The following is a 24,371-nucleotide window of genomic DNA, read 5'->3' on the forward strand; positions in this document are numbered from 1 at the left end:
GTGCCCCTCGGAATAATTTTTTAAAGTAACTTGTCTGCTCTTTCAGCTTCCAAGTTTTCAGTATTTTTTCTAATGTTTGTTTATTTTTGAGAGAGAGAGAGAGATTGTGAGCAGGTGAAGGACAGAGAGAGAGAGAGAGAGAGAAAACCCCAAGCAGGCACAAAGCTTGACATGGGGCTGGATCCCACAAACCATGAGATCATGAGCTGAGCCAAAATCAAGAGTAGGGCGCTCGACTGACTGAGCCACCCGGGCACCCCTAGATTTCAGTATTTTTACATTTCCTCTTTCTTTGTAGTTTCATCATAATATGTTCCCTCTTTTCAATTTCTGGGCCAAACTCAAACCCTTGCCAAATCTGACCAAGGCAGGAAATACGTCTATACTGTGTTGTCATCTGCTCTAAATAGGAATTAATTCAGTTCTCCATCTCTAGACCCACTGGTCTAGTCCCAGGACCTTGATACACATTGACTTCTTGGGTGTGTTTCACTACCAATAATGCTCTGTCCTGAAACCCCGAATCAGAGCCCCTTCATCACCACTTATACCCAAAGTGCCCAATTCATAAACAAACCCGAGAGGAAAAAAATGACAACACTTGAGCAAAAGAAGTCAGAAAACGAAACACTGACATATGTAGGATCTGGCTAACGGTAGACAATACTCAGGGGAGTAATGACAAAACATCCCGGGATGAACATCATAACAGCTCTTGTATAATGCTAGGCTGGAGACTGGGAAGGAGGGCTCTGAGAGAAAGGGAGGTACCGCAGAAAATACAACATGGCAGAGAATCCAAAAATCTGGAGGATGTAATATACATATTTTTTTTTACAAGTTGGAATGTTAGGTAAGAAGAAAGGCAATTAGATCGTCCAAAGGCAAAAGCAAATCACTGTAGGATGACTATGTCGAAATGTGGGGCAAGCAAAAATTTGGGACTTGAACAGTCAGTGGTGCAAAATAAGAGATTTCCATTTGAACTTTGCGCTGAGAATATGGTCCTTGGAGGGGCACAGCAAGAATGGAGAGAAAGATTCGTAATTATTACAATGGAGTTAATCGTTATCCAATCATAATATGGTAAAGCATTTTTAAAGTTTACTCTTAAAACCAACCAGTGGTAAAATCATGAAATAATTATGGCTGTGGAATGTATGCACCTTCAATATTAGCAGTGTAAAAGTAAAGGACCAAATGACAGAGATGACGAAAGAGCAAAATGAGAAAAGAGAGGTGGAGAGCAAGAGAAATAGAAGGAAAGGCCTTAACACCAATCTCCACCTCCTATGCCATGGAGAATTTAGAGATACACTCTGTGGTTGTTTAAATAAGAAACAAAGGTTTATATTAAGGGGTCAGGGAAAGGAAGTGAGACAGAGTAGCCTTAAATTATATATCAAAACAGGAGGTCAATAGATAATTTCTCTCTTTTTTTTTTTAATTTATATTTTAATGTTTATTTTTGAGACAGAGAGAGAGTAGGGGAGGGGCAGAGAGAGAGGGAGACACAGAATCAGAAGCAGGCTCCAGGATCTGCACTGTCAGCACAGAGCCTGACGCAGGGACTCGAACCCACGAACCGTGAGATCATGACCTGAGCTGAAGTCGGCCGCTTAACTGACTGAGCCACCCAGGCACCCCTAGATAATTTCTAAAGTTGATAAATCCACATGGAGTAGTACAGACATATTATTTAGAGATATAAAGATGATCACCATAAGAAATACAAATAATTGGAAAACCATTGCCTTTAAGGAGCAAGACAAGCCTCTGAGGAGAGGTGTTTTTATCAACTGATAAACTTTTCTGGATAACTATTTTGTTTAAGTGTGTACATATATTACTTTGAAAAATGAAAATAATAACTGTGTGACTTATGGCTATTCATGTCGTATGTATTCATGGCTATTAACCAACGTTTTCTCTCCACTTTCATAATTTACCTTAATTCTGGCCCGGTCCCAACTGTTTCTTTATTATGGACACTGCCCTCAATTTAAAACCCACTGATTCACATATTGTACTTCCTGCAAGTGAAGTACGGACGTAGATTATAAATTTTATGTTTGTTTTATTTCTGTATCTAGGAAGCTCTATGTGTTGAAATGACAGTGTAAGTATTAATACAGAATTGATACAAACAATGTAAATGTTGCTGCATGATGAATAACTAAACATAAGTATCTTATTGCATTAGAAACACATCCTTTAATGACACTACTGTGTCATTACCCAACTTATCCCCTGCCTCCTGTTCTCATGCTAATACCTGACATATAAGAACTATTTCAACAACATAGTCTGTTAAGGAGGTAATTAAATTGAACAGATTGTTATGCTTCCTTTGAAATGAGTCACATTGATTTGACAGAAAATCAGCGAGTCTATGGCAGACTCAACCAAATCTATCAACCAACCTGATCTGATTGACATCTACAGAACAAGTGACAATAGTCAAAACATATAAGGAACTTCCAGCACTCAAAGTAAAATAACCAAAAAATTACAAAGCGAGCAAAAGATCAGAGCCGATGCATTATTAAAGAAGTTATACAGGTGACAACAAGCATAATGAGAGATAGTCGACAACATTACACGTTAGGAAAATGCAAATTAAAATCATAATGGACCTCCTTGTATAAATTATTGTATTTTTTATAGTCAACACATAATGTTACATGCGTTTTTGATACACAACTTAATGATTTGACAAGTTTATACATTATCCTGTGTTACCCACAACTATGGCTACCATCTGTCCCATGACATTACTGTTACAATATCACCAACTATTTCTTATCCTCTTCTTTTTGTTCCTGTGATTCACTCATTCCGTAACTGAGGCCCATTTTTTTTTTCATTTTTTCTCCTCTTCTCTCATTTTGCCCAACCGCTCACCTCCCTCCCTTGTGGCAATCATCAGTTTGTTCTGTATGCATAGTCCTGATTCTACTTTTTGTTTGCTCATTTTTTTTTATTCTATTTATGAGTGGAATCGTATGATGTCTTTCTCTGTCTGACTTATTTTGCTTAGCATAAAACCCTCTAAGTCCATCGATGTCTCAAATGGCACAATTTCATCCTTTTTTAAGTTCGTGTAATATTTGATTACACACACACACACACACACACACACACACACATCACATTTTCTATGTCTGTTGTGTCTATTGTCTAAGTGTCCGTTGATGGACTCTTAGGTTGCTTCCATGTCTGGGCTATTGAAAATAATGTTGCAATAAACATAGGGTTGTATATATCTTTTCAAATCAGTATTTCCATTTCCCTGGGTAAATACCTAAGAGTGGAATTATTGGATCGTATGTTATTTCTATTGTAAATTTTTCGAGGAACCTCCATACTGTTTTCAACAGTGCCTGCACCGGTTTGCAATCCCACCAACGGTGCAAGAGTGTTGCCCTTTCTATACCTCTTCTCCAACACTAGTTGTCTCTTGTCTTGATTTTTGCAGGTATGAAGTGATATCTCACTGTGGTTTTGATTTGCATTTCCCTGATGACTAGTGATGTTGAGCGTCTTTTCATGTGTCTGTTGGCCATCTGCATTATCTTTGGAAAAATCTCTATTAAACCCACTGCCCATTTTTAAATCAGATTGTTTGTTGATGTGGCAGTGTATAAATTCCCATGTATTTTGGATATTAACTCCTTATCAGATATATCACTTGCAAATGTCTTCTCCCATTCAGTAGGTTGTCCTTTTGTTTTCTTCAGGCTTCCTTTGCTGTACAGAAGTTTGGTTTGTTTGTTTGTTTGTTTGTTTGTTTTTAATGTGTCCCAATAGTTTATTTTTGCTTTTGTTTCCCTTGCCTTAGGATACATATCTAGAAAAATGTTTCTACAGCCCATGTCAGAGAAATTACTATCTATGTTCTCTTGTAGAATTTTTATAGTTTCATGTCCTACGTTTAGGTCTTTAATCCATTTTGAATTTATTGTTGTGTATGGTGTTAGAAAGTGGTCCAGTTTAACTCTTTTACTTGTAGCTGTCTATTTTTCTCAGCACCATTTATTGAAAAGGTTGTCTTGGGGCGCCTGGGTGGCGCAGTCGGTTAAGCGTCCGACTTCAGCCAGGTCACGATCTCGCGGTCCGTGAGTTCGAGCCCCGCGTCAGGCTCTGGGCTGATGGCTCGGAGCCTGGAGCCTGTTTCCGATTCTGTGTCTCCCTCTCTCTCTGCCCCTCCCCCGTTCATGCTCTGTCTCTCTCTGTCCCAAAAATAAATTAAAAACGTTGAAAAAAAAAAAAATAAAAAAAAAAAAAAAAAAAAAAAGAAAAGGTTGTCTTTTCCTCATTGTATATTCTTTTTTTTTTTTTTAAATTTTTTTTTTCAACGCTTTTTTTATTTATTTTTGGGACAGAGAGAGACAGAGCATGAACGGGGGAGGGGCAGAGAGAGAGGGAGACACAGAATCGGAAACAGGCTCCAGGCTCCGAGCCATCAGCCCAGAGCCTGACGCGGGGCTCGAACTCACGGACCGCGAGATCGTGACCTGGCTGAAGTCGGACGCTTAACCGACTGCGCCACCCAGGCGCCCCTCCTCATTGTATATTCTTGCCTCCTTCACCATAGACTAATTGACCATATAAATGTGGTTTGTTTTTTTTTTTTCATGGAGACTCTATTTTGTTCTCTTGATCTATGTGTCTATTTTTTGTGCCAGAGCCATATTTTTTGATCACTACAACTTTAAATTATATCTTGAAATCCAGAATTGTGATACCTCCAGCTTTGTTCTTCTTTCTCAGGATTGCTTTGGCTATTTAAGGTTAACCATACAAATTTTATAATTGTTTGTTCTAGTTTTGTGAGAAAAAAAATGCTGTTGATATTTTCATAGGGATTTCACTAGATCTGTAGATTGTTTGGGTAATATGGACACTTTGACAATATTAATTCTTCAAATCCATGAGCATGGGGTACCTTTCATTTGTTTTGTCATCTTCAGTTTTTTCATCTGTGTTTCAGATCTGTGCACAGTTTCATCTGTGTTTCATCTGTGCTTCATCACAGTTTCATCTGTGTACAGTTTTCAGAGTACAGGCCTTTCCCCTCTTTAAGTTCATTCCTAGGTATTTTATTCTTTTTGACGCACTTGTAAAGGGGGGTTTTGTGTGTCTTTTAATTTCTCTTTCTGGGACTTTGTTGTCAATGTGTAGGAATGCAGGGTATTAACTTTGTATCCTACCACTTTACTGAATTCATTTATTATTTCTAGTAGTTTTTTGGTGGATCTTTAGGATTTTCCATGTATAGTATCAGGTTGAGTACCAATAATGATAGTTTAACTTTTTTACCAATATGGATGCCTCTTAATTCTTTTTCTTGGCTGATTGGTGATGCTAGGATGTCAGTACTATGTGGAATAAAGGTGTTGAGAGTATACATCTTTGTCTGTTACTGGCCTTAGAGAGAAAGCTCTCAGTTTTTCGCCTTTGAGGATGATATTAGCTGTGGGTTTTTCATATATGGCCTTTATTATGTTGAGGTACATTTCTTTTTTTTTTTCAATACATGAAGTTTATTGTCAAATTGGTTTCCATAGAACACCCAGTGCTCATCCCAAAAGGTGCCCTCCTCAATACCCAACACCCAACCTCCCCTCCCTCCCACCCCCCATCAACCCTCAGTTTGTTCTCAGTTTTTAAGAGTCTCTTATGCTTTGGCTCTCTTCCACTCTAACCTCTTTTTTTTTTTTTTTAATCTAGTTTTCTGGGAGTTTTTTTTTTTATCAAGAATGGATGTTGAATCCTGTCAAATGTTTTTCTCACATTTATTGAGATGATCATATGATTTTTATCCTTTGTTTTATTGATGCGGTGTATGACATTGATTGATTTGTGAGTATTGATCCATCCCTGCCTCCTGGGAATAAATCTCACTTGATTAAGGTGAGTGATCTTTTTAATGTACTGTTGTAAGTGGTTTGCTAATATTTTGTTGAAGATTTTTGCATCTATGTTTCCCAGGGATATTGGCCCGTGGTGTTTTGTTGTCGTTGTCGTTGTTGTTTCTTTGTTTTTCAGAGTCTGTCTGGTTTTGGTATCAGAATAATGCTGGCCTTGTAGAATATATTTGGAAGATTTCCTTCTGCTTCTATTTTTGGAATAGCTTAGGGAAAATAGGTATTAATTCTTCTTTAAATGTCTGGTAGAATTCACTTGTGGATCCATCTGGCCCTGGACTTTTATTTTTTGGTAGTTTTTTGATTACCAATTCAATTTTGTTATTTATAATCAGTCTGTTCAGATTTTCTATTTCTTTCTAGTTAAGTTTTAGAAGATTGTATGTTTTTTTAGGAAAGTATCCATTTCTTCCAGGTTGTTCACTTTGTTGGCATATAATTTTTCATAGTATTTCTTTTTTTAAATTTTTTTTATGTTTATTTATTTTTGAGAGAGAGAGAGAGAGAGAGAGAGAGAGAGAGAGAGCACAAGCAGAGGAGGGACAGAGAGAGAGGGAGACACAGAATCCGAAGCAGTCTCCAGGCTCCGAGCCGTCAGCACAGAGCCCGACGCAGAGCTCGAACCCACAAAGCACGGGGTCATGACCTGGGCCGAAGTCAGACGCTCAAATGACTGAGTCACCCAGGCACCCCCATAGTATTTCTTATCATCCTTTGTATTTCTGTGGTGTCAGTTGTTACTACCCTCTTGTTTCAGATTTTATTTATTTGGGTTCTTTCTCTTTTCTTCTTGATGACTCTGATTAAGGGTTTGTGAATTTTGTTTACTGTGGGAAATAAATTTAAGAATTCTCTACGCTTACACCAATGGGTTAACAAGGCTTAGAGTGTAAAACCGCTGCAGGGGGAAAGCTCCCAAGGTTAGCTAGTGAGACGAGTAACTTGCTATCCTTAAAGCTGCATGCTCCATCCATCTTAAACTTTAGACATAACGGCCAATTAGTTGTACCACCTACAGGAAAACGCTTTCCAACTGGTGTCAGTATATCATTTTATTCTTTTTGGTGCAACTGTAAGTTGCTTTGATCACAACTTCGTACTCCACTTGCCCCCCAAACCCTTTGCTTCTTACACATACAAGTTAATGGTTACTATCTGATTGTTTTCTTCTGCACATTCACCGTGTATGTAAACTCTCAAGATTCTAATAAATACGGAGAAAGGACACTTGCTCAGGGCTCTTGTCTCCCCCCCACCCACCCCACCCCCCCCGCCCCAGACATTAGCCTCTCTCATTTTCACTTCTGTGTCTGCTCTCTTGCTGGACAAGAGAGAACTCCAGACTCAAAGTCTGTGACAGTTTGTCTTTTCAAAGAATCAGCTCATGGTTTCATTGATTTATTTTTTAGTCTGTATTTATTTCTGTTCGGATCTTTATGATTTCTTTTCTTCTACTCACCTGGGGCTTTGTTTTTCTTCTGATGGTCCTTTTAGGAGTGAGGTTAGATGGTATATTTGATTTTTTCTTGTTTATTGAGGTAGGCCTGTATATACTTCTTTCTTAGAACTGCTTTCACTGTGTTCCAGAAATTGTGCACCATTGTGTAGTCATTTTCACTTGTCTCCATATATTTTTTCATTTCTTCTTTGATTGCTCCATCGACCCATTGGCTGTTTAATAGCATGATGTTTAGTCGCTGTGTGTTTGTGCTTTTTTCCAGTTTTGTTCTTGTGATTTGTTTCCAGTTGCATACTGTTGTGGTCAGAAAAGATGCATGGTATGATTTCAATCTTCTTAAATTTACTGAGGTGTGTTTTATGGCCTAATATGTGATCTATTCTGGAGAATGTTCTGTGTGCACTTGAGAAGAATGTGTATTCTATTATTTTGGGATGGAATATCCTGTGTCTGTTTATTATGTCCATATTTGTCAATGTGTCATTCGAAGACATTGTCCCTTCTACATGGAAAAGGTGGAAGGAATAAAGTGAAGCAAAATATGCAAGGACATATGAAATTTCTGAAGGAAGTAGCATATTACTACATCTGTTCACAATTGTTTGAGCAAATCGTCACATGGCCAAAAGTGACAATTAGCTGAGAAAGTGTACTCCTACTAAATAAACACAGCAAAGGTGGGGATATATAATATTCATAAGAGGAAAGAGCAGAGAGTTGGGAACCATATAATCTCAAATGATGGAAGCTCTCAAATGATGTGATTAGATTTAGGGCCTACCTCGATAATCCAGGATAATCTCCACATGCCAAGATTTTTAACTGAATCACATCTCCATTGATCCTTTTTTTTTTTTTCCCTTACAAATTAACATTTGCAGGTTCCAGGGATTAAGTCCTATTATCCTGAGTTTGTCATTTTTCAGTCTACCACAATCTGGACGGGGTAAAATTCCAAGTGGTCAAGTTCATCTGGATTCCAGATTGGGACGGTAAAACAGGAGCTTTAGGAGAAGACTATGGAACCTACTCCTTTGTGGAAGCCACCTTTGAGGGAGATGCTACCTTTGAGGAAGTAATTGTCTCTGTGGAAAATGGTTTCTCCACAAAAGTCACTGTCTGTCAGGAATCACTGTGTCTGAGGAAGCTGCTTTGTGGGACTGAAGTCACATACCTGTTAATAGACCTTAAGGTACTCTTGGTTGGCAGAGTAAGAATTGATAAAGATGGAGTAACTGGGTGTGGAGAAGGAGGAGATAGATGGTCTGGGGCCTACCAGACCTTTCAGCGTCCACCTCCCATTCTGTTTGACTCCAACATCCTTTTGAGATTAATGATCTTTGCCTCAGTTTTATCTTCCAGTTATCCCTTGAGTTCCTCTCATTGCCCATCTCTGACAATGACCTAAACAGGGAAAGGGATTCTGGGACATGTATTTCCCAGACAGGAATTTTGATGCTAATTTGACCACAGAAAATCCAGCATATAACACATTTCTGTTGATATTTAGTGTCGCCAGCCTTCAGTTTCAGCCATTTTGGTAGGAGTACCAGTACCCCACTGTATTTTTATTTTCAATTTTTTATATGGCGAATAATGATGTTGAGCACATTTTTTTTCCCTATGTTTTCATGGCCATTTGAATGTCTTCTTTCAGGAAGTGACTCTTGAAGTCTTTCTGCCCAATTTTAAAAAATGTTCATTGCGGGGTGCCTGGGTGGCTGAGTTGGTTAAGTGTTTGACTTCACCTCAGGTCATGATCTCACAGTTCATGGGTTTGAGCCCCGTGTCCAGCTCTGTGCTGACAGCTCAGAGCCTGGAGCCTGCTTCAGATTCTGTGTCTCCCTCTCTCTCTGCCCTTCCCCTGCTCGCGCTCTGTCTCTCAAAAATGAATAAACATTTAAAAAATTTTTTTAAATAATAAAATAAAATAAAATAAAATAAAATAAGATAAGATAAGATAAAATAAAATAAAATAAAATAAAATAAAATAAAATAAAATAGTAAAATGTTCATTTATTTTGAGAGACAGAGCCTGAGCAGGGGAGAGGCAGAGAGACAAGGAGAGAGAGAATTCCAAGCAGGCTCCACACTGTCAGTGCAGAGCCCAAGTGGGGCTCAATCCCATGAAACATGAGATCAGGACCTGAGCTTAACCTACTGAGCTTAACTTACTAAGGTGCCCCATTTCTGTCCATTAAATTTTTTTTAATGTTAATTTATTTTTGAGAGAGAGAGAGAGAGAGTGTGAGGAAGGGTCAGAGAGAGATGGACACAAATCTAAAGCAGGCTCCTGGCTCTGAGCTATCAGCACAGAGCCAGGAGTGGGGGCTCGAACTCATGAGCCATGAGATCATGACCTGAACAGAAGTCAGACGCTTGACAGACTGAGCCACCCCAACACCCATGCCCACTTTTTAATTAGAGTTTTTTTTTTAATTACTAACTTGTAATTCTACCCTGACTATAAGTCCTATATAAATTTGGATATGTGTGTATTATATTCATTCAGCCCAGCACACACATGTCTTTCCAAGGGTAACTTGCATCTTCCCTTTCTTAACACTGTTCTTATTTTTAGTGAAGCCTAATTTTCCTTTCTTTTTATTGTTAGTGTTTATTTCATCCTGAGAAGTCTTTGTCTGTTGTAAAGCCACGAAGATATTCTCTTATGTTTTAACTAGAAGCTTTATAGTTTGGGCTTTCAGATTTAGTTCTATGATCCATTTTGAATTAATATTTATGTATCGTATAAGGTAGGTAGGATGTGTTATTTCTTTCCATGCTGACATTCAATAGATTCAACTCCATTTATTGAAAAAACAATCATTTTCTACCTCTAATGGCAGCGATAACTATTTTTATATACAAATAAGCCAATTGTATGCACATGAGCCTTTTTTTTTTTCTTTTGGATTCTTCGTCTAGTCCTGTGGATGTATATCTATCCTGGTATTAAATCATTGTTTTTTTTTTTTTTTTTTTTTTTTTACCATGGCATTAAAGTAAGTATTGGTATTCGATACTGTAATTTCTTTTCAACGTTTTTATTTATTTTGGGGACAGAGAGAGACAGAGCATGAACGGGGGAGGGGCAGAGAGAGAGGGAGACACAGAATCGGAAACAGGCTCCAGGCTCCGAGCCATCAGCCCAGAGCCTGACGCGGGGCTCGAACTCACGGACCGCGAGATCGTGACCTGGCTGAAGTCGGAGGCTTAACCGACTGCGCCACCCAGGCGCCCACGATACTGTAATTTCTGCAAACATTCTTCTTTCCAATGTTGTCTTGGCTATTCTAAATCATGCATTTCTATGCTAGTTTTACGATTGGCACGTCACACTCTAAAAAAAAAAAAATTATATGAAATGTTCAGGGACTGTATTGACTGTAGAGGTAAATTTGGGAGACTTTACATCCCAAGAATATATAGAGTGTTCCAATCCAAGTGCATGGTTACCTCTCCACTTATTAAGGTTTTCTTTTATTTTGTCAGCAACACTTGCACGCTTGGTTTCCCAGGAAGCAGATTCTGAAATCAAGGTTAGTGAGCTGGGGGGTGGTTATTAGGGGGCACCCTCAGTGCAAGAGAGGGGAAGGAACCAGGATTGGGCAGAATGTTTTCCGCATTTTATTACATTTATGACTATTTTATTTTGGGATGCTGTTATAAATGATATTGCTTTTTAAATTTTTTCCATGGTTTACTGCTAACCTACAGAAATATGATTGATGTTACACCCTGACATTGTATTTTGAGGCTTTATCCAACAACTCTGATAAATTATGTATTCTAATGGTTTATAAGTTATATCGTTTTTACACACACACATACACAAATATATTAGCTACAAATAAAAATGTTTTATTTCTTCCTTTCTCATGTTTTACATATTTAAATTTATTTTCCTTGCCTTATTTTACTGCCAGGGCCTCCAGGTTACTGAACAAAATGCTAAAGGCCATTCTGATCTGGTTCCGGAGCTCAAAAGCAAAACATTCACTTTTTTACCACAAGCATGGTGTTAGGTTTACAGGTGGTTATTAGTCCTTTGTTTGGTTTGTTTTTCTTTTCACTCTTTTGATGTCACCTTCCTTTAGCAGATTAGGGAAATCTTCTGCTTCAAGTTTCCTGAGAGATTAGGTATTACGTTTTCTCAAATGCTTTTCCACATCTACTAAAATAAATTTTTTCTTTCTCTTTCTTATGTTTTTTTTCCTAACATGTAAGTCAACCTGTATTGTAGCAGGATTCTTGCACAGAGAGTTGTAACACTGAGGCTTTTGAATTTCCAGGAAGCAACTTTATTCGTGCCAGCACCGCTCAGTTGGGTTCATACTCGAAGAACTGAGCACCGAACGTCATGTGGTATAGTTTTCTATACGTTTTCTATTTCTTTGTTTCCCATATACGGCAACACACACAAACATATAGTCGATTAAGTAGTCTTAGTTTACAAGGTCATGAGGGATATTGTCACATAGGCACATAGCCAGGTTACTTTTTTTCTCTCTCCTTAGGGAGGGGACCCTACCACAGTATTACCAGCATAAATTCCAGTTGCTCGTGATGTATTATCCTTTCGATATAATTAATTCCTAGTTTTCATTTTCCCTGATGTTCTATAAGGTGGGTATTTGCCTTGTTATTTCTGGAAAAGCGGGAAAAGTTAGCTTCAGTTTTCTGTATATTCACCCAACCCACTGAATTCATGCTCAACATAAATTGAGCCTGTATCTAGATGATAAGGTATGACTTTAGGCTCCTGTTCCATAGCCAATGAGGAGAAAGAAAGTTTACAAATGTACATGGTTAGGAGAGAGGCAGAGATTTAGTCTCATAGCATCTGTACTCCATTTGTGTGGGCCACAAGATGTATGCTCTATGCAGTTGCCTAAATGGCAGCATAATAGCAAATTACTTGCACTAATCATATTTTTCATCTGGTATTTCACTCATTAGTGTGTTCTCAATCTTCACTGGGTTAGCCAGCTTCTCACATATAATATTATTTGAGTCAGAGCAGAGTGTATAGGAAACATATATTGTGTTTATATATCCACAAAACATGGTGTCATCTACATCCTTTGTATTTCTTACAAACCTAAAAGAGAAAAGAAAGAATGCGCTCAGCAAGTAGAAAGTTTGGAATGGATTCACAGGAAACAAAATTACTTTTCCACCACATCATTGCTCCTGGGTCTCCCTTGTCTAAAATACATTTTAATTATTATTTGGAGCATGAAGAGTATCCCAGCTACTCATATGTATCAACAGATATGCAATAGCTAATGCTATCTTATTTCAGCATGCCTCTTCCGGTTTTTTACACCTGGAATATTTGCTGTCTTTTGCTTCCAGATGGTACCGCCTCCTTTCTCCAATACTTAATATGATTTAGAGTAATACAATTCTATTAGATTCTCCAGTCTGGCCGCAGTAGTAAATCTTCGACAATGTCTCTTCAAATATTTTTCATAATCACTCAAATCAAGAATTAACCTAATATGTGACACCCTCAGTTCAACATCGTCTCCAAGTGACATTTCCCCCCAAGCCATTTTTCAGAGATTTTATTCCGAAGTTCTGAATAATTACCAGCTCCTAATATAAGATTACTGAGCAAGGACCATGCGTCCAAGACAAACTTACAAGTTGAAAATATTATCTTTTGGAAAAAAAAATGTAGTATCAATGCTTGGGTCAACAAATAATGATCACCAATAATCATTATTAATGATTAATAAGTAAGCTCATCGGTTAATAACAAATAAGTTCATCAGTTAAATTTTCAAAAGTGAAATTTCCTTATTGGAAGTGACACAACACAGATGTCATTGATCACAACCCCTTTCCAGAAATAAATCCCAAAAATAACATTATTAATAAAAAACAAAATGAAATATACATTCATATATACACGTATATACATTCATATATATTCATACATATATGTATATTCATATACATTCATATATATTCATATACATACATATTCATATATATTCATATACATCCATATATACACATATATACATTCATATATAATTATATATTATATACGTATATAAGTATATATCATATATATGTTATATACTTTTTTATTTTGGTATTATTTCTTAATAATTAAAAATATATACTATGCTTTCTATTCCACCATAAATTATCTTCCCATTAGCAATAATAACAAATAAACTCATGGAAATTCTTCTTTTTCAAAACAAGATTTCATCTGTACTCTCTCCTGATGTACGCATTACTGTTACTGCTAGTCCTTTACCCCAAATGAGATTTTAAAAATATATATCCTTCTGTCTTCCATTTGTACACATAGTATCCCCCCTTTATTCTGTCATTGCAAACTCCCAAAGACACAGCTGCTTAGTCTTCCTGACCCATATTCTTACATCTACTATTCCTATCTGAAGGAAAAAAAAAAAAAAAAAACAAATTCATCAATACTTGCATTTGCTTCTGGCCCACTGTGAGGAGTGTGCAGGAATCTCAGGGTATTTAGTGTGGCTGGACCCCAACATAACTGCCCTGCAGTCATACCTGCTTGACGTGTCCTCAGCCGACAAATATGTATAAACGTGTGGGCTTGTGGCAGTATACTGCAGATTGATGTACTGGCTTCTTTCTTTAGTCTAATCCTGTCTCTTTCCCAATTTTCAGGCATTATAAAATACAAATGGGAATTTTGACATTGTTTTTATATGTGCTTTGTCTGTCTCTCCTCCCCTCATTATAGGTAGAACAAATATAACATATGAATCAATTTATAACGGTATATTTATAAGCACTTTCTTAATATATTACATGACAAAATATTTTGTGTATGCCATATATATAATATACCATGCCCATGCTCATTATCTTCTTTGCTGGAAGTGTTCTAGTCTATCTCTAAATTTTTCACTCAAAACGGCCATTTTAAATATCGTTTACAACACAAATTTTAGAGCTAAAATTTAACTTTGGTTGTTCTATGTATTCTTACTGAAGGATTTATCACATTATATCTTTTTTATATATAGAATTGTTTAGTCTGTGCATATAATCAATGGTTAAGTAATGAAGGGAAGAATCAGTCTGTCTTTCACCTTTGAATCTCAGCACTTAGTCAAATTTTAAGCACGAGGGTAGAGCCCAGTGAATTTTGTTGGCCTCTATAATTTTCTGAGTTAAAAGTCTCACAGAAATTCCCTTTTATTGTACTACTACAAATACGTTCACTAGTGACCTGTCAAGATAATGAGAAGACGTTTGTGGCAACGTTTTTGCATCATTAAGCGCATTAAAGATGTTGAGGGTGAAATTTCAACCACAGCTTGTTTAAATTGTAATCTATAATGCTAATGGAGAGCACACCTTTACTCCAACCAACTACAAAAGTTCAATAAGAATAAAGACTTACCAGTCAGAGGAGAAAATTGTCTCATCCACTATCTTGTAATCTGCATAATATTTTCTGGGAGATAACCCCAGCCAGTATTTACGTAAGTTCCTGGATTTTACAAATTCCTACAAGAAATAGAGGTTGAAAACAAAAACAAAAACAATTGCCTCCCATTTCTGTGGATTACTTCACAACATAATTTGTGACAAATTACTGTTTTAAGGTAACATCTTTTGACATTATACTACTGCTTTTGAGGTCATTAGAAAAAAAATGAAACAAAGTGCCCGTTACTATAAGATTCCCTGCAACACTTATATATCATTTACTGCTTCACATGGAAAAGTATCTACCGGTCCATGCATTACTTTAACTTAGGGTCTGTGAAGTTCACCAACTTCAAGATTCAAATATAGAGCAGTAGTCTAGGGGCAAAGGAGGTGGTTAACCACTAAAACACAAGTTAAGAGAAACAGAAAAAGCAGAAGAAAAACATAGCAAAGTCAGACGAGAAGTGGTTACAGACTAGAATTTAGATCCAGTCCAGACTTTTGTAGCCAAAGTAAGGTTTTCTCACTCATATCCAGACATTTTTTTTTTTTGAGTAAATAACTATGAGTGGATCCTTTGAGAAGGACGGGGTGTAGAAGTGACCATAGTTTCCTTTCTCCTGCTGCTATAAAGGCGGACAAAGATTCTCACAGTAGGGAAGCCGAGACTTTTGGGAACATGAGTTTTTTTCCTTAAATAATATTATCCAATATTATCCAATTATTATCATAATAATATTATGAATATTATCCAAGAGAACAGAAATGCCAAGGAATAAGTAATGATATGGAGATACCACTTAGATATTAGAGAAAAAGAAAATGAATAAATATAAATACATAAATACACACATACATCTTCTACAGAACTCACTTTTCCTGGAACCCAGGGAATCAGTATAACATATCCGCTTGGCACTTGCCTTTGACATCCCATCTTAATCCCTACTTTTTTATACATATGTTATCCAACCTATCTTCTTATTGTAGGTTGTGGCGTTGACTTTTTCTCTTAGTTAAAAAAATACAAAATGGTAGAAACAAAGAATCTTCTCTATGTAAATTTTATGGAATTGGTAACCCTTAAGAATGATTTCCAGGTCTTCTATTTTTTTAGGTAAATTCTTAGAAATTGTGTTCTGAGAGTTGATTCTAAAGTTCTGGTTTGGAAAGCCTCACAGCCCAAAAGATTCTGGGTACCCCAAATCTACCTGTCTGCCCAACCTCTGAGATTCCCTGGATGTTAAGGTCCTAAGCTACGGTTTTGGATCACACCTGAGATATACTACCTCACAATAAACGTACTAAGTGTCAGTCACCTCATACCCTAATTAAAATAAGTGAGAATCATGTCTGGATTAGTACAAATTTTCTCCAACACGCCTCAATCCTCTCTATTCTATGATGGGAAAAGTGACTTCCTTCTTCACAGGCAGAGATACAGGGGATCTTACCAATACACTTTTGTTCTTAATCATCAATAGGCTGGCATTTTGAGCAGAACAGAACATGGCATTCTTTTGCCATGTTACATAGTTCTTAGTTACTAGGTAACAGTTGTCCTCATGCCATATCCACTTCTTTGGGCAAGGTTTACATTTGTGCTCTGAAAGAAGAACATAGTTTCATTTGGTTTGGGTTGATGATCTTCATTACTCTCATTATTCCCATTGTCCTCTGTGTTGAATTTACCAAATTTACTTGTCTTTCTTGCTTTTACATGAAAGGTGAAGAACCTGAATCTTGTGTTCCAGGTCCCTGTATACCACCACAATGCATCCAAAACATAATCTGAACAATACATTCCAAATTAAATGTCCAGGGTATTCCAGTGTATTTTCTTAACTCCGGAGTCCAGAATAATGATGAATTAATTTACTTTTCTTTCTTTGCCATTTTTTAAATTACTACATGGCAATGAAAGCTAATCACAAAAACATTGTGTGGTAAGAATCAACCCCACAGCCTGCATCAACCCATCTCCAACTAGGGTGTTTCTGGCTGTCTGACATTGAATACTTGGGGGAGTTTTCAAAAGCACAAAGAACATATTTTAGTTGTAATAACTATAGGAACTTTAGAGATATTGAAAGACCAATTACTCCCAATTCGAATGGCAAGACTTAACTATTTCTTTGCTATTGATTCTCATCAAACATTGACGTTTAGGAACAAGGTCACCTATAAAGACCTTCTCTTCTATCCTTTAAGAAAGATATAAAGAGGGGCGCCTGGGTGGCGCAGTCGGTTAAGCGTCCAACTTCAGCCAGGTCACGATCTCGCGGTCCGTGAGTTCGAGCCCCGCGTCAGGCTCTGGGCTGATGGCTCGGAGCCTGGAGCCTGTTTCCGATTCTGTGTCTCCCTCTCTCTCTGCCCCTCCCCCGTTCATGCTCTGTCTCTCTCTGTCCCAAAAATAAATAGAAAAAAAAAAAGAAAGATATGAAGAGGTGACTTATCCTCTCCTCCTTATTTTCTATTGACCTCAGTGCCGAGAATAATAGTAAATTTCAGATTAGAGAAACTGTATGTGGTCTACTATTTTATTAGTTGTTATCCTCTGATAATTTGGGGCCTACAGTTGTTATTTTCTTATTTTTCTTTGCACAGTGAGTCCTTTGTCAAGTACGTTTAATTCCTCTCTCCAAATAATGGCATCCCAGGGAAAGGCTGCTAGCTTTTGATGAAATAATTCTCAGTGACTCCAAGATTTTGTTCATTGTCTAATAAATAGCTCACAGAGGAATATAGGATTACCTGGTTCTCTTTGGTAAAGCTCATGACATAATTTGGTGGCTATTTCTTGCAGTGTGAGAGATAGGTTCCTGATCATCTGGGAACTATTCATGCTATGCATCAATTGTAGAGAAACATTTCTCTGAAGTTCTTCTTTGATATTTTGTAGTGTATTCAATTTTCTCACTTCTTTCTTCAAAGTTATGTAAACTTGAGGTAAAAAAAAAAAGAAAAGAAATGGCAAAATATTTTAATCCCTCAACCCACCCATCACCTTCTTTCTGCTGAACTATGGGCTATGGAGGGAAGGAGTCACTTCACGGGAGTGAGGGAAACAGACTACTGTATTTAAGTACCTAGCTGTCAATACCTTTTGTGGGTATCTCACCTACAACCATCCCAAAGCCTCAAATCAAGAGTATACTGTCTTGTGAAACTCATAGAATTCTAAGTGTCTTTCCCTTTCCGTCAAAACATAGGTAATACGTACATACGCTTCCTAAGATTCCTAGTCCAATCAGCAGCAGAAGGCATAGGAGAATCAGAGCCAAGGCTCTCTGATGCCACACATGGGAAGTAGCAGCAGGTTCTGTGGAAAGCAAAATGAGCCAACAGGCCGGAAATGGTATGCATCTTCATTTGAATAATTCATTCATTCATTCATTAATTCATTCATTTTGCCTTTATTTCTTTCTGACTCTGGTAAAAGAGTGAGTAAAAACTCCAGGCCATTTAAAAAGAGCTTTTCAAAGAATAAGTAAAAAACATGTTGCTAATTGTTTTGCACGCAAACTTGTTCTCACAGGAGAGGCCGTTAATTGGTAGGCTGATCCAAGACACAAGGAGGCAAAGATGGGATTTAAAAAGGAGACTTGAGAAAACCAATGTATAATATATAATGTATCTTTTCTGTACAAATTTGGGGGAAAGGGGGAGCTGGTGACTAATAGAGAGGTCAATCAGAGCAATCCTGTCTTGAGTAAATGATTGTGATTGTCAAAGAAAATCATTTGTTATTTAGGTTCTTCCTCCCCAGATCCTGAGAATTTGGCTGTGGAACATAATTGATAGACTGTCTCTTGTAATGTCTCCGTGTGTCCTCCCTTCAGCCAAACCTTAGGCCAGATCGATATCATTTCTACATCCGAATTTCTTCATATTATTAGCAACAAACTTCTGTTGGATGTTTCTCTTTTGCTAAACACAGAAACCCTCAAATAGATCATTTCCCTATTTAAAAAAAAACAAGAATTGCAAACTTTATATTATAAATTATTCATTATTAAATCACTACCTGATTTAAATTATCATCATTGGTATATACATGGATACTAGATGTTTCCAAAAATATAATTCAGGAATAACATGATAACCTCAATATATTTCTGATCTGTGTTATGTCCCACATCTCTTAGTTGCTGCTGTAACATTGTGAAGTTTAGAGAGAATTGAAAGTATAATGTAAAACAAATTTTTAGACTTTGAACAATAGTTAACGGTGAAAGAACTGTATAGTCAAGATCTTTTCTAAGGTGAAAAATATGACTTCAAGTGCTACCTTTCATAAGAATTATGGTCTCATCTATTTATGTATTCAATTAGTCAAAAGTTCTGTTCAATAGGAAAGGTTTAATGAAGAAAGGAAAATAATTGAGTTGTGTTTTGCTTGTTTGTTTGTTTTGTTTTGTTTTGTTTTTTTTAGAAAGATCACTGTTACTGCCTCTGGACAACAAATTCATCATAGGGCTCAGTGTTGGAAGCAGGGAGAACAGCAAGAAAACTATTGTAGCATGCCATTTGAGAGAGGATAGTAGTTTGCTTTACTAGGAATAGAGAATGTGATGACCCACAAATCCATTAAGAATACATTTTGAAGTTAGAATCTATAGGACGAATTTATGAAATGTTTCTAAGACGTTTTTTCCTTGACAGAGGTGGTAGATAAGAAACATACACACTTAGAGGCAGTATAGTGAAGTAACAACAACAAAAAAAATGCGCAGCACATTCCTAGGGCTAGTGTGCTTGGGTTTTTTTTTTTTAAATTTTTTTTTAACGTTTATTTATTTTTGAGACAGAGAGAGACAGAGCACGAATACGGGAGGGTCAGAGAGAGAGGGAGACACAGAATCTGAAACAGGCTCCAGGCTCTGAGCTGTCAGCACAGAGCCTGACGCGGGGCTCGAACTCACGAACCGAGAGATCATGACCTGAGCCGAAGTCGGACGCTTACCACCCAGGCACCCCAGTGTGCCTGGGTTTGAACGCTGGATAAGCTACTTTTCACTTGGGACCTTGGACAAGTCATTGAATGTCCCTGGGCTTTCTTGCTGCATTGGTTAAAAAAGAAAGCCATAAAATACCAGAGATTAAGTGATCTAGTATTGGTAACACAATTAGAACAGTGCTGGCACATAGGTGATTGTATTTAATATGTATTTGTATTTATATTTATATTTACATTTATATTCATATTTATATTTAGATTATTTCTATTTAATGAGATGAGGATGATTAGGGAAAGGAAACAGTTTTAGGGGATTTTTTTTTTAAATATGAAACTTTCAGGTACAGTGTGATTTTGAATGGTGTATTTTCCAATATTTCTTAACCTTTTTTCTCCTTTTAGTACTCTATGTGTCTTTCATTTAACTTAACTTCCAAAAGAAATAGAAATTTGGGGGTGATATACGCTTACTTAGTAGAAAACCAAATGACATTTTTTAAAGTTTTCTCTGTCTCTCTTTTTTCTCTCTGTTTGTCTTTCAGACACACACACACACACACACACACACACACATACACACTTTTCCTCTCCTTCCCTTTCCATTCCTTTCCTTTCTTCCTCCCTCTCCCCCTTTCCTCCCTCACCCTCCCTTTCTTTCTTTTCTTTCTCTCTTCTTTTCTTTTCTTTGCTTTTTTTTTCTTTTCTTTTCTCTAATAATTAGGCTTAACATACCAGAATTGTGGTGTGTGTATGTATATGAGTATTTTGTAGCCTCCAATAAACATTTTTTTTTCCTTTTCTAAATGATGAGTTAGATTCTGGAAACATTAACTGCATCATATGGCTATAAAATCACATTGAAATCAAGTATCAAACTATTAAGTTCTGCTGAACAGTTCAACCAAAGCAGTCACTTCTTTTTAAATTAAAAAAATTTTTTTTCATGTTTATTTATTTTTGAGAGAGAGAGAAAGAGACAGGGCATGAGCGGGGATTGGGCAGAGAGAGAGGGAGACACAGAATCCGAAGCAGGCTCCAGGCTCTGAGCTGTCAGCACAGAGCGCAACGTGGGGCTGGAACACACGAACGGTGAGATAATAACCTGAGTCCAAGTCAGACGCTTAACCAACTGAGCCACTTAGGCACCCCCAAAGCAGTCACTTCTTAAATGCCATATATAAAATGAGAAAATTTAATCCAAAGTGTAACCCATACTAGGGGAACTAAATTAAGTAAAGATTTATGAAAAAGAGCTCTATCCCCATTCAACCATAATATTCCCTGAGCTATTATCTCATCATTCAAAGAATGAATAGACCTAACAGTAAGCTAACGAGATGTGATATAATCTGATTTTACGAATGATATGTCTAACAGTATAGTAACACGTTCATTCACAAAATTTGAATTTGTAGATCTAAACACTATTATCTCACTCTTTATCTACCGTTATAGTTTAATGTTAAAGAAAACTTCCTCACCTTTCAGTCTGAAGTTCATGCACTCCTATGTAATTACATATTGCTACAGAGGACTGCTTAACATCCTTCTCTGAACAAAATTTGATTTCTCAGATGGTAATGGTCAAATTGGAGCAGTTAAAAGTAACAGAAGCTAAATTCCTCTTAATACGCCTTTCCGAAAAATCTTCTTGACCTTATTTATTATTGTCATTCTTTTTGAGAGCCTCTCATTTTCATTTTTGGCACCTGGAACTGAAAAGTATGGTTAACTTGGGGCACCTGGGTGGCTCAGTCGGTTAAGGGATCGACTTTGGCTCAGGTCACGATCTCACAGTTTGTGGGTTTGAGCCCCGCATCGGGTTCTGTGCTGACAGCTCAGAGCCTGGAGCCTGCTTCGGATTCTATGTCTCCTCTCTCTCTGCCCCTCTCCTGCTTGCAGTCTGCCTCTCTCTCTCTCTCTCTCTCTGAGAAATAAGTAAACATGAAAAAAACATTAAAAAAAAAAACAAGTGTGGTCAACTTTAAATATTAAAGAAATATGTACTAGGTTAAATGAATAAGCAAAAAATGATGAATGAAATCCTGGCCAAGAAGAAAACATTTTACAGGCACTTGGGCAGCTCAGTTGGCTAAGCTTCTGACTCTTGGTTGGGGCTCAGGTCATGAACTCGCAGTTTGTGGGTTCAAGCCCCTTGTCAGGCTCTGTACCGGCAGTGTGGAGCCTCCTTGGGATTCTTTCTCTCTCTCTCCCTCTCTGTCCCTCCCCCACTTCTCTCTCTCAAAAAGAAATGAACATTAAAAAAAGAAAACCTTTTATTGGTGTATTTCCCATCTTTATTTATCTATATTTCATTGAAACCTCACAAAATAATCATTAAACATGTTAGCCTTTTTCAAAAGGGCACAATTAGCATACACCAAATTATGGCTGCAAGCTCATAATTAAGCAGGTATTGTTATCCTATTTTATAGATGAGAGCACAGAGCTTCAAAGGATCAAATGAGTTATTCACCTCTGATCGGTTCCAAACCCTCTCCTCCATAATTCCGGCAGGTCAATAAAGTAGAGAGGCTTCCCCAATCCCCAGACATACATGTGACACTCAAGCACACCCTGTCCTCACTGAACCCTTGTTTCTCTGCTGAAAAAAGGCGATGCCCAGGATTATGTCATAAGACAAATAGGATAGTGCTTGTCACATGGGGGGGGGGGAATGAGAGCCAGTTTTCTTATTGTATTTGTGACTAGCATTTTCTTAGCAAAATGAAGAATATGCATGACCATGACTCTCCTGGGCAACACGTGCTTCTTGTTCTAAGACTTCATTTCACTGAGAGAAAAAAAAATGTTTCACCATCCGGTAAAATCAAAATATGAGTCTATCCCAATCATCTTGAGTGTGATGTTAAAACACAGAAAATTCGCAGAAGATGGAGGGTTCAATGTACTAATTAGCACCTTTAAGAAAAACCCTTTATAATCATTTTGTACATTAGTAGCTTTGGTCAAAATGAGAGGCTTAATTTAAAATTTCATGGAGGGGCACCTGGGTGGCTCAGTCAGTCAAGCGTCTGACTCTTGATCTCTGCTCAGGTCATGATCTCACAGTTCATAGGTTTGAGCCCCAACCTGGGCTCTGCGCTGACAGAGGAGAGCTTGCTTGGGATTAATCTCTCCCTCTCTCTCCCTGTCCCTGCCCCGTTTATGCTCTCTCTCTCTCTCTCTCTCTGTCTCTCACAAAATAAATAAATAAACATTTAAAAAATAAATAAAATTCACACTGAAGGATCATGGTCAATTCACTAATACCTAAGGCCTTCTACCCTTCCACTCCTACCAACCTGCAACACTTCCCAAGCTCAGCGTCTTACCTTTGATTCCAACTGTGCCAAACTCCTGGATACTTTTCTTTCTACCGGAGTCCTGAAAATTGAGGTCTGCGTAAGTAACCTCTTCAGACATTGAGGCTATGAAAAGGAATCCCCACCCCAAACTATTACTCTTTTAAAAAGATGAAAGTGAACTAACGGAGTTGAATGTTACACAGGAATTGTGGCTTTGAACTGCTGTGTGTAAACCAAAACTTACGCTTAGAAGCTTACACTTCTCTTTTCGCTGTACCAATCCCAGGAGTCTACAGATGAGCTGCAGCCTATGAGAGGCCTTAGACAGATACAGACACAGTTGCAAGACTGAAAGTATTTTTTTTTCTTATCTCTTCCTTTTTCTCATTTCTCAATATCTACCAACTACCAAAGTGGCTTTCAAAATTGTTTTGGATATGATCAGTGTCATGCAAGGGGGCGCGGATCACCAGCAACACAGGTGCAGATATACAGAATTTATCGGAGAACAACCTTCCAGCAAAGAAATAACAAAAGGACACAGTCCTCCAACACTCATTGTTCTACAACGATGGCCTGGCACAGACGTTCTCTCTCGGTCCCGGCCTAGGTCCTGATAGGATTTGCCTTTTTGGGAGACCGCACAAACCCAGAGCACCCCCAGGGAGACACAGAGGACAAGCCCCACTCTGTAACTCTGTTACATAGGAATAGGTTTGCCTAAGAGGAGCGAGGGGACATCTAGTTTCTCTAGTAGCAAGAAATAGATTAAGGGATCTGGGGCCCAGGAACCACACCACGGGGTACACATGCTAACGGCCAAGGTGGGTATATCAGAGGCCCCAGAAATTGCTTTGTAGTCCGGGAAAACCGAAGTCAGTCTTGCTGTCTCTCCACAGACTGGCTCATTCTTTTGTGAGCCAGCTCTCAGCTAAAGCCTACTAAAAAGGAGATGTAAATAAGTCTCCGGGGTCATGCAGGTCAGGATCTCATAAGGTTGATGCAGTCTTCCTAGGAGGCAGGGGTCCATTCATTTACTGATCAAGTGTAGAAAGTGAAGGTGGAAGTGGGGGCATGATTGTTTCTGAGTAAGTTCTTCCCTCATTCTTATTAATAAATCTGATGTTTTCAGTCACATAATTGAGGAGTTGAGAGACCACAGTGAGAGTGACATACTCAGGTTCAAAAAGGAGACCCACAGTCAGGATCCAAAGACAAAAAGCAAGTATATGCATTAAAAGGGGAGTTTGAAGAGAATAAAATGA

At 37.7% G+C, this 24,371-nt stretch overlaps 1 protein-coding gene across 4 annotated transcripts; it reads right to left on the reverse strand.

Annotated features, from left to right (window-relative positions):
- Positions 1-11,232: 11,232 nt before the first annotated feature.
- On the reverse strand, positions 11,233-23,337 carry CLEC12A (C-type lectin domain family 12 member A). Of its 4 annotated transcripts, XM_058743716.1 has the most exons (7): positions 23,134-23,244; positions 21,280-21,513; positions 18,062-18,160; positions 17,593-17,781; positions 16,293-16,444; positions 14,807-14,913; positions 11,233-12,493 (listed from the first exon to the last, which is right to left on the reverse strand). In XM_058743716.1, exons 2-7 carry the CDS (start codon positions 21,296-21,298, stop codon positions 12,316-12,318), a joined length of 744 nt encoding a protein of 247 aa, XP_058599699.1. In that variant the 5' UTR covers positions 21,299-21,513; positions 23,134-23,244; the 3' UTR covers positions 11,233-12,315. The 4 variants fall into 4 exon arrangements, with proteins under 4 accessions (XP_058599699.1, XP_058599697.1, XP_058599698.1 ...); XM_058743714.1 differs by lacking the exon at positions 21,280-21,513 and having other exon boundaries at positions 23,134-23,336; XM_058743715.1 differs by lacking the exons at positions 21,280-21,513; positions 23,134-23,244 and adding an exon at positions 22,275-23,096.
- Between the last annotated feature and the right edge of the window lie 1,034 nt (positions 23,338-24,371).

This window comes from Neofelis nebulosa, chromosome 8 (genome assembly GCF_028018385.1).
Source record: "Neofelis nebulosa isolate mNeoNeb1 chromosome 8, mNeoNeb1.pri, whole genome shotgun sequence".
In the NCBI taxonomy this organism is placed as follows: Eukaryota; Metazoa; Chordata; class Mammalia; order Carnivora; family Felidae; genus Neofelis; species Neofelis nebulosa.